Source organism: Amphibalanus amphitrite, unplaced genomic scaffold (assembly GCF_019059575.1).
Source record: "Amphibalanus amphitrite isolate SeventyFive unplaced genomic scaffold, NRLGWU_Aamphi_draft 000760F_arrow, whole genome shotgun sequence".
In the NCBI taxonomy this organism is placed as follows: Eukaryota; Metazoa; Arthropoda; class Thecostraca; order Balanomorpha; family Balanidae; genus Amphibalanus; species Amphibalanus amphitrite.
Window position 1 is genome coordinate 268,668 of NW_024882254.1, and position 16,886 is coordinate 285,553.

The 16,886-nt window shown below is 52.7% G+C and overlaps 1 protein-coding gene across 1 annotated transcript; it reads left to right on the forward strand.

Annotated features, from left to right (window-relative positions):
• Positions 1-371: 371 nt before the first annotated feature.
• Positions 372-16,885, forward strand: LOC122365742 (protein FAM110A-like). Its single transcript, XM_043337215.1, has 4 exons — positions 372-593; positions 9,124-9,290; positions 14,508-14,699; positions 15,558-16,885. The coding sequence occupies exons 1-4, from the start codon at positions 512-514 to the stop codon at positions 16,047-16,049; spliced, it is 933 nt and encodes a 310-aa protein (XP_043193150.1). The 5' UTR covers positions 372-511; the 3' UTR covers positions 16,050-16,885.
• Position 16,886: the final 1 nt, after the last annotated feature.

Consider the following 16,886-nt stretch of genomic DNA (forward strand, 5'->3'; position numbering starts at 1 on the left):
ACCTATGACCACATTTTCAAAATACAAAGACAATCTAAGGTCAACCCCAATCCCCCCCCCCCCCCCACCCCAGCCGCCACAATCAATTTGCTGTTCGGCTGAAGGCTCCTCAGTCGGGTGAGTGTTTAGAGAAACGCCATGTCAACACAGCCAACTGGTCGATGGGGCCGTTGCCATGGCGTTTTTCTGCGTCAAGTTGCCGTTTTTGCCTGTCTGGGGCACGCTTTTTCGCCCCCGGCAGCCTTTTTCTCCCGACCAAGATCGCCACACAACACTCGGTCTGTCTGGCCGCCTGGTGGCAGACAGGCGAACTACCCAGTCGGCGGCGGCGGCGGCGGCGGCGGCGGGGCGGCGCGGGGCGGGGCGGGGATGGTCGGCCGGCTGTCGGCGGCGGGCAGTGGCGGCTGCGCCGGCCCTGCTGGCGGCGGCGGCGCGCGGACGGGACGGGTGCTCCGCTGGCTCGGACGTCGATGGACCGCCGGCCCGTCCACGATGAGTGCCCGCCGCCACTATGAGCGGGGAGCTGCCGCGGCCCACCTCGAACCTGACTGGCACTGTGCTGCTCAGCCCGCCCGACTGGCCGTCCCCCTCCGGTGAGTGCTGCCCCAGTCGACCTGACCCGGCCCTGGGACGGAGATGATGCTGGGGGGGCGGGAGTGGGACTACAGAACCGGGCACTGTGACCCTCAGTGTAGTCTGTCACCTCTACTAGACTTCGTTACTTCATTTCCAGAACGCGTTGCTTCACTTACAGGTGTCTCAAGTCCAGGGTTGTGCTTGACTCATGAGTCGAGTCAGAAATTTGACTCAACTCTGACTCAAATGAGTCAGATTTGAGTCGAGTCGGATAAAATGTTGAGCTGTTGAGTTGAGTCAGAGTTGAGTCGGACAAAAATATTAAGGTGTTGAGTTGAGTCAGAGTTGAGTCAGTAAAATAACTTTTGACATTGAGCTGAGTCAAGCATTTAGGAACATGAGTCAGCTGACTCAACTCTCTAGAAACAATTTATAATATAAGCTTTTCACCCCCCCCCCCCCCGCTTAATAACTTAGCCCTTGCCCTGCTGCCTGATTTTTTTTCACCCCCCCCCCCGCTCAACAACTTTTTTTATCTGAGTCAATTTTGAGTCAACTCACTTGACTCAACAAAAAATTTGAGTCAAGTTTGAGTCGACTCACATTTTCATTGAGCCGCTTGAGTCATGAGTCGAATCAAGGGAAAAATCAGCTCCTTGTTTGAGTCAGAGTTGAGTCAGGGCTTTCTGAAGTTGAATGATGAGTCGAGTCGGCAAATTTTTTTGAGTCGAGCACAACCCTGCTCAAGTCGATAGCTGTAATATGCCACCGCTCCCTCATCACTCCCTGTGACCTCCTTCACTCCTTATCTTCTCCCCTGTATCCCCTGTACTCCCCGCTGTACCCACCTCCCTTTGGATATGTCCGAGCGCCTCCGTCCACCACCAGACGGGCTCGTCTCGTCTGCAGCCGGCCGGCCGGCGCGCAGTTGCTTGTGTCCTTGGAGCGACTTTCCCGTGCCGGGCTGGGCAGGCAGCACCGACCCATGGGCCGCCACCACGGCTGCACGGTGGCCCGGCGAGGCTGTGGACACCGGCCGCGAGTGTGGAAACGTAGGTGGACTGACTGAGGTGGAGTGGGGACTGTGGGGTCTGAAATGGGGGCTGTGGATTGTCGGGATTGTGGAGTCTTGAGCGAGATGGAATGGGGAACGAGATGGACTGGGGACCGTGACTGGGAACTATGGACAAAGGACTATGGACTGTGGACTGAAGTAGAATGGGGACTGGACTGAGGGGACTGTGGACTGTGGACTAGACTGACGGATGTGGACTGTGAGGACTGTGGATCGAGGTGAAATGGGGACTGTAGATTGTGAACGGAGGTGGACCTTGGATCGTGGATTGTGATTGTAAATTGGACGGTGTCGGTCCGTGGACTATGGACAGAGACTAACTGTGGACTGTGGAACCAGGGCTAGAGGACACACTTAAGCTGTTAATCGGAGTTGGACCTCGGGCGCTGCGTGTGCCGAATATACCTACGCCTAAGTGCGGGATCTGTGATTTTATCATAGTGTCCATGAATCCAGCGGATTTCTGGTGAAAAGTTCTCAGATTAATTGATATCGTGGGATCTGGTGATCCGGAGGACAAAGATATTGCAGGATCTTGTGGATCTCCCAAAACCTTTTTTTTGAAGCCATGATCCCATGTGATTCCATGCCAAATTATAGTGCCACATAACTGTGGATTATGAATTTCGATTGTAATAGATCCAGTGAAAATTGCAACACTTTTTCTTATGAGACAAAATCACAGCAAGCTGTTAACAATATACATTTTTTATTCATTGTCCAATTTCTTACTCATGGAACACTCGTCACCGTTACTTTCGGATCCTTAGCTGAAGTTGATTTCTCGAACAAAAAGGAAGCTGATAAGGACGCTTAGCTTAATGATAATAGAACAAGGGAGCTGGATCTAGGATTCTCAGTACCCTGGATCAAAACCTGTGGAATTAGCCAAAACACTTTCTCACACATTATTAACCCGCGCCCCACTGGGGGGGGGGGCTATTTATAGCCCCCCCCCCCTCCCGTTCTTCTGCAATAACTTCCAAACCGCTTGACGTATCGACGCCAAACTTTCAGTACCTTCGGCTGCATCAACTTGACACCTTGTGTCAAAATTTGAACTTCGTACCTACCATAGGTCGGCCGGAAATGACGTCAGAGTGACGTCATGTTCGGCCGATTTCGACGCAAAACATTGAACCACGGCAATCGCTCCCAAGAGCTCAGTTTTTAAGCTAGATCCAATTTCTTTGCATGAGAGGACGCAGAATAGACTGCGCTATCAAACTGCTATCTCGGATTTTCGAAGTTTTGAAAATTTCGAAAATTTTATACAATAAAATTCAAAAGATATATTTTTACATTTTTTCAAAAACTTTTTGACTTTTCGAAAAAAAACCGGAATATATGTGACCAGTATAACGCCTTTTGGGGCGACTAACGGAGCGAGCGAGAGGGTGGGCCTTGCACGTGCGAAATTGCGAGGGGGTACCTCCAACTGACTTGTGCCCGGCACCCTACTAACCGGTCTCTAGCGATGTGCCAAATTTGGGCACAATCGGCCCAGCCGTTCTCGAGATCTGGAAGCGGCACCCTGCACGTGCGCACGTGCAAAATGGGTCCCAACTGACTTGTGCACGGCACCCTACTAACTGGTCCCTAACTGTGTACCAAATTTGAGCGCAATCGGTCGAGCCGTTCTCGAGATCTGGAAACGACCCCTGCACGTGCGCACGTGCAGCAGCACCCCAACTGTGGCACATGGATATGCAGTGCCTAGTAGGTGCCTACCTACATGCCAACTTTCAGCGCAATCGGCCAAGTAGTTACCGAGATATTGCAACAATTACAAAACGGACACCTCTTCGTTTTGCACGTGGCACGTGCATAAGGGGTCACCCACATGCATCAGGAATAGTCCTATACTTGGTAGAAGGAATGAAGCTACCCTACAAAAATTACCGCGTGTAAATCGGTCAAGTGGTTGCTGAGATATAAGCCTCCCAAAAGCGTGACCACGGCCGGCCGGCCGGCCGGCCGGCCGCTCATACTCAGAAATTTCCGTTAATCTAAGGAAAGACTACGCTCGCTTCGCTCGCTCCGTAATAAAACGCATCATTATGACTAACTCTAGCAAGTTTTTAGCTAAATACCTTCAAAAATGGCCAAGTTATACGCATTATTGCAAAAAATTAACAATTATTAATTTTTCAAATCAATTTTTCAGCACGAATTTGACATCGTACGCCAATATAAATAGCACCAACGTGTTCCTGAGCTCAAACTGCATCCAATATGTACCTTTTTGGTTGAAAAATTTTAACTTCAAAATTTGACCTTTTTTGACCTGAAAGTGGCCTGACCTGAGCTAAATTTGACTCAAAATGACCTCAAATGACACAGACGACATCAAATTCGAAATGTTTGGCCTAAATGGACCATAAAACATGTGTCACGTGACCGACGGATGATATGATATTTTCGTGACCTGTGATGACCTGACCTTGACCTGAAAATCAAAGTACAAGTTTGGTACCCTCAGAGAATCTAGAGCATCTGTTCACGAGTGTGTGAACCAAAAATGAGCCTGATCTGACTTGTAAGACGGCGGCCAGAGCCCAAAACGTGAACAAGCCAAAATGCTAATAATTTTTACTTTGACCTGACCTGTGACGTCATCGGTGACCTCGAGGTCAATAAAATTAGGTTTCGCTCGACATTTTTTTCGGGGCTATCAGATGCCGTTTGAATTTTGACGATCGGCCCAGTAGTTCCGGAGTTAGGAGGGGGGGCTATGAATAGCCCCCCCCCCCAGTAGGGCGTGTTATACGCAGACCCCAGTGGGGCGCGGGTTAACCCGCACCGGGCCGGTGCACGTCGCCAACCGCGCCGGTCCGGGGAAGATGTTTGACCCCCCCCCCCCCTCCCGTTTAACTCGGCCCTTGGGCCACGCAGCGACGTGACACGGCACAAAGCGACCTTCAAAAGTATCAAAGAGCATGAGAAAGTTTCTTTGGTCAATGATTAGATCTGGGTCAAACGTTAGGTCACCAGAGGTCACCAACAGTCAAATTTCGCCTATTACAACACTTCTCGAAAATTCCATGCAAAACTTGGAAAGGGATAGAGGTAGAGCGCCGCTGGAAAAGGCATTTGATAGCTCTTATAAAGGTCTTTCTGGATGATATTCCCATATTCAACTCAAGGTCGACGGTTAAGCCCCAGAAGGCAAAAAATCGAACGTCGACGTTATTTTATAGCAAATAATTTTTTGCAGCAATAACTTTTGATATCAAGCTTGTATTAAATCGATTTTGACAGTATCGCGTTTCTCTCATCGAGGTATGTAAAAGCCAGTTAGAAAATTAAGTTTCACGACCGTTTATGCTTAAAGGGACTATCCCACCTTTAACATGGGGTTTGAGTTGAGATTAGCCAAGTTTGCGGCGAGGTTCAGAAACCACTATCTATCTAGGTTGCAACCCCCGCGGCCTCTTGGTGTTGAAGAAATTCGTTCCCTTCATTTGAAAATGGGCCTTGTACAAGGCCCTATCTTCAACATGGAGCGACCGTTAGTGTGACGTCACCTCGTTTAGTCATTCTGATTTAAATGGGTTTGTTCGTTGAATAATCGCTTAAAACTTGGTCTGAACTTTGTTGTGGTGCCTACAGAGTAAAAAGAATCAGCTTTATGACAGTAATGTGGCCTGGGGAAGGAGGTAATTTTGGGCTGTGACGTCACATATTTGAAAGTTTGTGATTGGAATATGGGAAGCCTAAGATGTTTAATGAAAAATAAATGCCAGAACCGTGTTCCTGGTCATCCAATCTATACAGTCAGGCACAATTTAACTGGTTTTAACAACATTTTAGAAGGTGGGATAGTCCCTTTAACGAAACTTGACTGTCCTAACTATGTTTAGCTTCGGGATGAGTACTCACAATATCCAGGAATCAAATAGTTCACTATTTCGAGTCACAATGCAACGTAGCCAAGAGGTGACACATGAAAGGAGCTACCATAAAACTACTTAAGATCCAACCAAGAACTCAATAAGATTTATAAAAGCTAATTAAGTCATTCGCGGTCGGCTGCCTGGAGGTTAGGCTGTTCCGGCTAACAGTTACGTAAGGCGGCGCAGTCTACGCTACAGGATTTCCTCTAATCGATCGTGAAATTCTTGGATTTACCGCCACTGAGTGATGGCTTTTGGCACTGGCGAGATTTCTCAATTTCGGCTTGCTGCTTATCGGGGAAAAATGAATGAAATCATTCAATAGCAAGTCGAAATAAAAAAAAAACAAAATAAAAGTTTTCGAGCGTAATTTAGGGAACTTCCAGGAACCGTCTCTCGGAAAGCCTGCAGCTTTCATGAGGACCAATGCTTCCAGCGTGGGCATACTTCTTATCAAAGAAAGGCTCCAGATTTATATTTGTTTCTTTCATGTATATTCTTATTCGAATAACAGTTAGAGGTCATCATAGCATCTGTCTTACGTTTTTCATCCATGCTATCTCTAACAAAAATGCACCAAAACATGCCTAATTCCCACGACAAATATAAGTTACATAGCAGCACAAAAATGCCGCCGTAGTTAGTGCTGAGTTCGGACGGTGCTGAACAGGGTAGGGGAGGGGGAGGGGTCGGTGCCGCGCGGTCTGCCCAGGTGGCCGGTTGACCTTTGACCTCTGACAGAGATTGCCCACTCCAGGCTGACTTCAGACCGGCTATCGACCGTTTTCTGTCTGGCCCGGCCGGTCGGTCGGCGCCTCAGCCCCGGCCCCGCACCCGTCGGCCGGCCACCGACCAGTCAGGTGCTATCGGGGAGGCGGTTGTTACCGGGGAGGTGTTACCGGGGGAGACGGTCAACTGTTACCAGTTTGTTCAGATGGCCAGTTGCTACTGAGGGGACACCGTTAGTTGTTACTTGGGGAGACGTTCAGGTGTTACTGGGAAGGGGAGACAGTCAGTTGTTACTGGGGAGGAGTCAGTTGTTACTGGGGAGGGAATACAGTCATGCTACGGGGGGGGGGGGGGAGACGGTCAGTTGTCACTGGGGGGACATGATTTGTTGTTACTTGGGGAGACGGTCAGTTGTTGTTACTTGGGGAGACGGTCAGTTGTTGTTACTTGGGGAGACGGTCAGTTGTTGTCGGGGAGGTGAGACAGTCTGATGTTACCGGGGATACGGTCAAATGGTACCGAGGCCGGTAGACGGTCAGTTGTTATCGGGGAAGAGAGACGGTTACTGGTAACCGGGGAGAGAAGACGGTCAGTTGTTACCAGGGAGCGATGACGGATAGTTGTCACCGAGGAGACGGTCAATTGTTACCGGTAAAGGGATACAGGTCAGGTGTTACCGCTACTGAAGAGGGAAGAGCTAGATGGTTAGTTGTTTCGAGACACGGTCGGTATTACGGTGGAGGAAGCCAGGTAGGTGTTTCCGGGAAGGTGATGCCGGGGGAGGGGAGACGGACAATACAAACCTGGGTAACGGTCTGTGCTACCGGGATGAGGGGGACGATTGTTACCGGGAGGGGGATAGACAGCATGCGTCCGGGGGAGGGGGACCGGACGGTATGTTACTAACGAGAGAAGATGGTTTATTACACGAGTGGTCAACGGAATGTTTCTGGGATGGAAAAATAGCTGGTAACGATACATTATGTTGTCCTTTCTGTTCACGTTACGGTATGTTATAATAGTGAAGTGGATAAGTGCACAACGTTCAATTCTCAGTCCCTTTAAATCAAATCAAGAGCTGAAGGTTGAACAATGAACAATCACTTCATGCTAATTACACTAATGGTTTAGGGATGTTCTCATTTAGACACTGCACGGTGCACAGTTAAATCTATTTTATTTCATTTGTTCACTTATTTCAGCAGTTTGGCACCACGGACAAGGATTATATATTTTACGGTTAATGTGTATGAAACCTGTTTTAAACCACAATCTATCAGGACGCGCTGTTGAATTCCTGTGAAACAGCGGCAACTTTACTGCCGAACATAGCTTCTAAGTGCAGCGAATAGCGGAATAATGTCCATAAAAACAAACCAGCTTTACCCCTTCACCACCATTAAACGGAATGAAACAGGCCTGGAAAATTGTGTCTTTCTCATATGATGCGGTCCTGCTGCCATAGTTCCGGAACTCATCAGGATATATGATGACCCATTGCATTGTCACGCACAGAAACTCATCAAGCCGATGCACAAAAAATAGCAACAGACATGTCAAAAATACCGGAAATAATAGCAGGTTAACTGCAGCAGTGTTACCTTACTCCACGAATAGCTTTTTCGTAAGGGTACTGAGTAAAACATGCTCGTCTGTTTTATGAGCCCGCGTGTGCAATTCGTTTATCCAAAAATAATTCCTAACTGTCCGCAGATTTGTTATCTATTTTCATGCATCGGTGTTTTGGGCGAGAAAATGAACCCTACTTCGGCGACCTTACCACACCATTGTCACTTGTTGGTGTGTTAGCAGACACATCCACAAGCAGTGGATGTCAATACCAGACCCGCGGCCGCAACCCACCCAACCTAGGCATTGTACCCTGGTCTGGTCTTGTGTGACCTTGTTTGGTCTGGTCTTTCTGGATACAGACTAGCCTAGCTCATATTACTACAGGACAGTCCGGCACCTGACTACAGGACTATTTCACTCATCCTGATCTACTCCGGTCTGGTCTGGTCTCTCCCGCTCTGGTCTGGTCTGGTCTGGTCTCTGCCGTTCTGGCTCAGATTACAACAGACCCTCTAGGCACCTGATCTGGCCCACCATCAACCGACCATCCGACATATCTCCCGCCATCCGGGCTGCACAGTGCACACAGCTGACAAGGCCGCCCATGGGACACACCCTCTCCTACACCTATCCGTGCTTCTATCCTCAGGATACTGAAATCCTTCTCCTCCACGCCGCAACCCCCTCCGGGCTGGACAGGCAACTTTATCTCATGCGGGCTGCTCCCTTGGAGCGGCACCGCTGCTCCTGAGGGAGCGCACCCCGTAGCCGGGTGCAGTGAGTGCCTTGGGGCTGGGTGGCCTGTCCTCTGGACGGGCTCAGCCCCGGCGACTCACTAGGGTGCCTGCCCAGACCAATGTCTCCCCCTAATTCCTATCATCCTTCCGGCTCTGCAATGGTCTTGTCGACCGAAAGGGCCTAACCCAACAAAACAAAACAAAACAAAACCCTCTCCTTAGCGACGGTGGCGCCGCCAGTCGCCAGCGGCAGCTGTGCGAACTAACAGCAGATGCAAGCAGGCATGGCATTTCAAAACACAAAGTTTTAGGTTAACTTAACAATTGTCCTAACTCAGTCTTCAGTGGCTAGGTTGATTGACGGCTGTCTACCATTTGACGACTGTTTTTGACAATTGCATTGTATGACGACTGTCAGGATCAGCTGTGTTGTCTGACGCCCGTCTGCGCCGACTGAACTGTCTGACGACTGTCTGTTACCGTCTGCGCCGACTGTCTGGTCTGAACTCTGACGTCTCTCCGTTTCGCTCCGTTTCAGTGTCTGTCGCCGCCATCCTGGTAATGGCTGTGCTTCTGGCTGTGCTCTGTGTGTGTCTGCTGGGTCCGCGCCTGCTGCGACTGGCCGCCGACCTCTGCCCCTGTGACCTGCCGATGCCGCTGGCGCCCTCCGGAGCACACATTCCAAGTGGCTGCCGACGGTCTCAGGTGAGACATTCCAAATACATTCCAAGCGGCCTGCGAAGGTCCTATAGTATAGGTGAACCATTCCGTGCAACTGCCGATATTCTCATGTGAGCCATTCCGTACTTATTCCATACGGCTGCCAACGGCTCCAGGTGAACCATTCCATGCAGCTGCCGACCGTCCAAGTGAGCCATTCCAAACGCATTCCAAACAGGTGCTGAAGGCACCTGGTAGTCAAACAGCTACCGACGGTCCCACGTGAGCCATTCCAAACACATTCCAAGCGGCTGCCGGCGGTCCCAGGTGAGCCATTCCGCACACATTCCAAGCGGGTGCCGACAGTCCCAGGTGAGCCACTCCGTGCATCTGCCAATGGTCCCAGCCCCCAGGTGAGCCATTCGGACACATTCCGTAATTACAGCTGCCGACGGTCCTACTGAACCATTCCGTACACTTTCCTAAATAATGCCAACGGTCCCAGGTGCGCCATTCCGTATACATTCCGTGCTTCTGCCGACGGTCCCAAGCGAACCAGTTATAGGTTACTGCCCTCCGGCGAAGCCTCTGACGGTCATTGCGCTAGCCGCTTGGTTATTTCAAACGACAGTAGTCAGTCCCGGGTAAGTCCCTGATGCAATCTCCGTTTCTATTTCCAGTTCTTTACTGGTCTTTTCGTCGTTTCGTCTGCTCTTTTCTTCGCATTGGTCTAAGTATATGCCCTGTTCTAGACCGCTAAAATCAATGCATTTTGTCACTGTCATGACCAGACTAGTTAGATGTTGGAGCCATTTAAAAAGATTATAAAACAAGCGAACCAAAACAAATTAATCGTAGAGGATAGCTGAGTTGTCAGCATCTCACTGCCGTCCACGACCGATCAGTGGGGTCGACCAAACAACCACAGTGGCTCCCCTCCAGCCAGACAAAAACACAGACAGCCGTGACGTCAGAGAGACGTACTGACGCAGCCAACAAATCCAAACGCAGCGCCACAAGCTAGGTATTTCTCCGCCGCCGCCGCGCCGGTCGCGCCTCACACCGCGCCGGTCGCTATGCATGTTACATTATTTGCAGACAGATGGCCTGTTCGATGCGCCGCAGGTGGCGGCGGAGGCCACTTCCAGCGCGGAAACAGGCCGCACCGGCCGGCGGCTGGTCGACCCCTCCCCCTCCCCGTGACCCCCGCGACTCCTCCCCGTGACCCCGGACCGACGACGAGGTCGGCGCGTGCCTCACCCGGACTGTGTATGTCCGGCTTTGTTGTCCGAGTGCCACCAGCGGCAGACGGATCGAGCGCCGGCAGGGCTGGGGACTGGTAGCTGGGGACGGGCGGCGGCGGCTGGGGACGGCCGGCGGCGGCTGGGGACGGGCGCCGACGGCCGACTGACCGGGGACGGGGGACGGGGGACGGGGGGGGGGGGCTCCAGGTGCCGCCTGTCGCCGACGACGTGTGGTGACGTCAAATTAGAGGGCCGATTGAAGGTCCCGCTGATTGGACGCGACGAGTGCAGTTTAGACGCGAGGGGCCGCTCGTTCTGCCGGGTTTATTAGCGGCACAAATGGTAGCGATTGGTGGTCACCAGCAGTATTTCATTGGGAAGAGTGCACATCGTGACGCTGTATGCACTATCGCTAACTGATTGGCTTCATAGACAGCGACTGTCATTAATGAACTGATTGGATAAAGCAAAACGATTTTTATGATACCCAAACGCATTGATCTAGAAAGGCACGAGATGGAATCGCAGTGAGCGGACATAAAAAGATCAATTAGCATATCATGCATGGGCAGGCAGAATAGAAGACGGACGGTTTACTTCAACAGTTGCCAAAGGGTGAGGACTCTAATACGGTAGGGGAAGTTGGGGGAACGCCGAATACTTTTTTCTGACGCCCGTAGCACGCAAGGTAGACAATATAAGCTATTCTTGTTGGCGTCATTCGAGAGGCCAGTCTTTTGCCTTTCAAACATACCAGGCGCATTTGATGAATTCGCATACCGTTAAGCGCACAAACTAAAAATATCAAAGAAGTGACTTTTTCGGCGTTGCCCCGGACTGCGGGGAAAGCCGAAAATGGGAGAAATGATCTACGGGGAATGCCGACATTGATGTTTTGCCACTTTATCTCAAACTTTATCCAGAATTTATCAAAGCTGACACGCGTTTTAAGAGCTTGAGGACGCTTGGTGCACACTGGAAGTTATAATTGTGTGATATAGTAAGAAAATGCCAGGTAAATAATTCCTTATAGGTAACAGGCCGTTGTGTCGGTTGAAAGTGTAATTTGTGTGACTAAAAATTCGCATTGCTATTCTACAGCAGTAAAGTCCACGTAGCGTGCTTTAACGTGCGTAATTGCAAGTTTTCGGCATTACCCCAGCCAGCCATATTTTCATTTGCAGGCCCATAACTTTTCAACGTGCCGTATAAATTTCAAATGGGCAGCACACTATGCAAAGACATGCTAAAGATTACTTGACCGAATTGGCCGCCAGACAAACGGTAGCATAGCCATAATGAGTAAGAAATGCAGCTTCAAAGGCGCATGTAGTACAAGGAACGCGTACCTTGAAAACGCTCTTGGCGCCCTCACAGCCGAAGTATTCCGAATGACGACTCGTAACAAACATGCGATAATTGTAGTCACTTAAGCTTCAGAGCATCACTGACAGGTGGCATCCATGTCTTACGGTTTTCGAAATATCTCGAATTTCGGCTTTGCCCCAACTCCGGCATTGCCCCAACTTCCCCTAGCATATATGTATCACAAATTGTGGGCGCGACTTCACAAACAATTATATTAAGGCAAACCCGTCATACACTGTCATTCCCGCGGCACATTAGTTTCGCCTTGCCTGGCTGACCCGCCTAGGGTCATTCAACGCCCCGGGCGGGTGGCGGACACGGGCGTGCCCAGGCGTCCCAGTACGGGGGGAGCGTTTACCACAAACAACGCAACAGACAGTCTTTTGGAAAATATTTTATCACAGCATTCCACTGTCCCATTGAAGAAATTATAACGCTGTTTTCTCATGCAACTTTGGTGCACCCTCTCCTCCCCATGCAACCAGCAGACATACTTTTGGAAGGTCGGGCCAGGTCAGTCAGCCGCCTGGCCTACCTTCAGACAACCGCTCACGTTTGGAGAGGGGCTGATGGGCCGTGGGCGGCGCGCATGGACAGTGCTCCCCGCGACCCACACCGTCCAGCCGCAGCGATCGAGCTCATTGGCTAGAGGCCGTCTAATTGTCGGGCCGTGCGGTAGCCGTTGAAATCGATGGCCGCCGCGCGGCGCCGGGCTCGTGCAGATGACTCCTGAACATGCCACGCGGCCCTCTGTCCGCCATATACCGGCGTCATCGTTCCCAGCAGTCGGGCATCGAGCAAACGGAGCTGGCTTTGTGGTCGAGCTCACCGGGCAATAGGTGCTTCGAGGAAGGTGCTTCAGCTTTGTAATGACATGGTCGTTTGTGGGGGCGCTCCTTAGTGTTTGTAGTTCCATGGAAAATGATCAGACATTTGAATACTGAAAACTAATGAGCCTACCGCAAATATCATTATGTTAGGTATGCCTTACCAAGTACATACATACGTTGCCTCCTGCAAACCTGTAATGTTTGTTTTGCGTCAGCGTCAGCCTTACCGCACTTTAGGGGTGTCGCATTCAGCTCTTTTTTGTTATCGGTGACCTGTGTGTTGTCGTTTTTTTTTTTTTGCCTGTCTGGCCTATGTCTGTTGTCAGCTGTTTGTCTGACCTCTGTCTGCCCTGTCCGTCTGACCTCTGTCTGATATCTCTTCTGTCTGTCGGTCTATGCTGATTGTCTGTCTGTCTGTGTGTCTGTCTGTCTGTCTGTCTGTCTGTCTGTCTGTCTGTCTGTCTGCCTGGTTTGTCTTTCCGTCTGTCTTTCATTCTGTCTTTCAGTCTGTCTGTCTATGCTGTCTGTCCGTATGTGCTGTCTATGTATGCTGCCTGTCTGGCCTGTGTGTCAGACTTGTGTCTGCTGTCTGTCTATGCTGTCTGTATGGCCTATGTCTTCCCTCTATGCTGTCTGTCTGTCTGTCTGGCCTATGTCTACTGTCTAAGGCAAGCTGCCCTTCTGTCCTGTGTCTGCTGTCTACCTGTCAGTCTGGCCTGTGTCTGCTGTCTGTCCGTCTAGTCTATGTCAACTGTCTATGTCTGGCCTATGTCATACTGTCCGCCCCGTCAGGCCGTCAGTCTGGCCTGTGTCTACTGTCTACCTGTCAGTTTGGTCTGTGTCTACCCTGAGGCTGCCATCCGGTGGCTGGCAGTCACCCGGCCGCCTTTCCTGTCGGACCGGTGCCCTGTGCCAACAGCGTCTCGGCTAGCTGCCGTGCGGTGTCGGTGGGCTGCGCTCCTCCCTCCCTCTCTCCATCTCTCCCCTCTATCCCCCTGAGGAGTCGGGGTCTCCCCACCAGACAGATCGAACACCTGATCAATCCTCGGGGTGGCGTCTGCCCGTTTTTGCCGCTGAGGTACTGTGGCGACTGGCGGCCCTCAGAGACCGTCGAGGGTACTCGGAAGGTGCGGCGGCGGCGCCGGCGGAACTCAATTGGCGTCTGCCGTCTGCCCAAGGTTGTCTGAGGGCCGCCGCCGCCGCCGCCGAGTCCGAACAGCTGATGGCGACCGACCTGGCCCCTCCCCTCTCCGCCCCGCCCCTCTCCTCGCAGCCACCGCGCCGTCGGGGGCGAGGCTGCTCCGAAGGTGGAGCTGCTCCGAAGGTGCTGCTGTAGCTCGGTATGACAGGGAGACTGCTGGGGTGGAAGGGTGCCTGCTGTATGACCTAAGACCTGACCTCGATGACCTTACCTCTGTCACCTGACCTCAGTGACCCTTGCAGGTCGACCACGAGGCGCTGGAGGATTGAGAAATATATGATCTGTCAGATCTGTGACTTGTAGCCTGATCCTTGTGACCCGTAGCTTTGGCCGGCCGCAGTGCTTTGGAGAAGTGTCTTATATGTGTGAACTGTGACCTGACCTCTGACCCCTCCCAGGCTGACCGCGGTGCTCGGGAGGGCTGTCTGATGTGTGACCTGTGTGACCTGACCTCTGACCCCTCACAGGGTGACCGCGGTGCCCTGGAGAGGTGTCTGATGTGTGATCTGTGACCTGACCTCTGACCCCTATCACAGGCTGACCGCGGTGCCCTGGAGGGCAGTCTGATGTGTGACCTGTGATCTGACCTCTGTGACCTGACCTCTGACCCCCATCACAGGCTGACCGCGGTGCCCTGGAGGGCTGTCTGATGTGTGACCGTGGCGCGGCGGCGCTCACCGAGCAGCGGCGAACGTTGGCACTCTCTGCGCAGCGCGACTCCGAGCTGGGGCTGCCACCGGCGCTGCCACTGCCAGACGGAGAGGAATTCCCCCACTCCGTCAACCACATACATATCCGAACGGCGGAACAGGTGGGAAAGGGCGAGGAAGAAAGAGAGAGAGAGAGAGAGAGAGAGAGAGAGAGAGACAGAGAGAGAGAGAGAGAGAGAGAGAGAGAGAGAGAGAGAGAGAGAGAGAGAGAGAGAGAGAGAGAGAGAGAGAGAGAGAGAGAGAGAGAGAGAGAGAGAGAGAGAGAGAGAGGCAGATGGAAGGTAGAGAGGGAAAGAGAGAAGATGGAGGAAACGGGATGGGACGGTTCGTAAGAGATGAATAAATAGGCAGGTGAGAAGAGGTGGGTAGAGGGAATTCGTTCATGGATCTTCGCTGCCGTCAAACGTCAAATCTCACTTGACGTTTCATTTGTCATATCACAGAGCCACACTGCAACTGAAATTAGGTTGCAGCGTCGCTCGGTACCCACTACACACTGCCCCCCCCCCCCCTCACCTGTCCCCGGCTGGCGGTGGTGCCACCCGCCCCGCCCCGGAGCGCCGCCCCCTCCCCCCCCCCCCTGTCGGCGTCTAGCAGCGCAGACGGCTGGCGACCTTGACGGAGTGTGATGGTTGGCGGCCCCGACTGACAGCTGCCGTCGGGATACTGGATACCGGGACCGGATCCGCCGCCGACGGGAGGGGGGCTGCGTCAGGTCGAGGGGAGGGGGGTAACGGGGTCGGGTTGTGAGAGTTGGCTGGGTGGTGAGGGAGTTATGAGTCCACTGAATGCAGGTGTGGTCGGTGAGATATAACCAGTGGCGTCATGTTGGTTATGTAGGACGTCTCATTGGCTGTGTGTTGATGAGTTGGCGGTGTCTGACGTCATACGTGGTGATGGTTGAACCCTGATTGGCTGTCGGTCTGTCTCTGACGTAACCCGCCGCCGTCTGTCGACAGGAGAAGGAGATTTACCAGGCATACATCCGACCGCCGCCAAACCGGACTATCGTCGGCCGGCAGCCGTCTCCGTCGGCCGTGACGTCACCGTCGACACCGACGGCAGCCGTGTGCGCCCGACGGCCGGCGGCGAGCGGTGCCAAGTCGCGCCCACTGACACTCGAGTCGTGCCAGCGGTGCGTGCCGGCTGTGAACACCCCCGAACTGACTGTGATCGTGCCCGTGGCCAGGACGGCCGTGCGAGCCGGCTCAGCGCCGCGTCCGCCCGAGAGACTCCCAGCTGTGCCGCCGCCCGGTGCCGAGCGGTCGCCGGCAGCGACTGTGGCGACATCTATAACTACATCAGTAACGCCACCTGTGACTCGCTCCAGCCGGCGACTGGCGACCGACCTGCCACCTGGCGGCGGGGTGAGGCCTGCGCGGAGGGCGTCCGGTCGGCTGGCGGCTCGGGCCGCCGCTGCTGCCGCTGGCCTCTTCTCTCGGCAGCGCTGACAGTGACCCCGCGGCATCCGTCAGCCGGCAGCCACCGTCTTTCATTGTTGTGTCCTCCATGTGGGCAGCACGCACACACGCACGCGTCGGTCGAGTCAACGGCACACGCACAACGCCGACCGGCGAATATCCGTTCTGCGTGAGGTACCGCGTTTGGGAAACGTGCGAGCGATTGTGAGAGTCGAGATTATGTGTCTGAATAACCGCGTCCGTGATAATTGCGCTCCAAAGTGGTCGCGAGAGGCTGATTTGAGTGCGTATCAGCGACGGATGTGATCGTCGTTTGATGCTGAGTGCCACGCACAATGTGATATCCATGTGCGGATGCATTGCGCGTTTGTTCGGTAGAGCGACTGTTTTAGCCTGCGGTCTGTATGGAGTGTCACTGGTTTGTGGTCATCGTGATTCGTGGTTTGTGGCTCGGTGTGACGTCTGTTGTCATGACTATGGTCTATATTCGGTGGTCCATGGCCTTTGGTCCATGGTGTTTGGTCCATGGTCTTTGGTCCATGGTCTTTGGTCCGTTGGCCCATGGTCCGGTACAGCCGTGACGCCGGCGTCCCTCGCTGTGCCAGCAGCAACGGCTGAATCCACGGCAGGGTCCCACCCGACCCTTCAACTGACCTGTCGAACGCCCTGGATTCGTTGGAACGGGCCGAGTCCGCAGCGGGGCCACGTCCGAACGAACCCTCACCTGACCTGTCGAACGCACACCTCAGATGTATGCATTTCATATATAAACGTTATTTATATGACTTATCTCTGGTCAGATGACAGATGTATGCTCAGCTGTATTGTGCATCAGTCATTGTAACATTTTCGCGACGAAACAAGCAG

Excerpts from the sequence above, each read along its gene's own strand:
- LOC122365742 (XM_043337215.1), top strand. The coding sequence starts at position 512 with ATGAGCGGGGAGCTGCCGCGGCCCACCTCGAACCTGACTGGCACTGTG. Across the intron at positions 594-9,123 it reads CGACTGGCCGTCCCCCTCCG|TGTCTGTCGCCGCCATCCTG; the intron begins GTGAGTGCTGCC and ends GCTCCGTTTCAG. Across the intron at positions 14,700-15,557 it reads ATATCCGAACGGCGGAACAG|GAGAAGGAGATTTACCAGGC; the intron begins GTGGGAAAGGGC and ends GTCTGTCGACAG.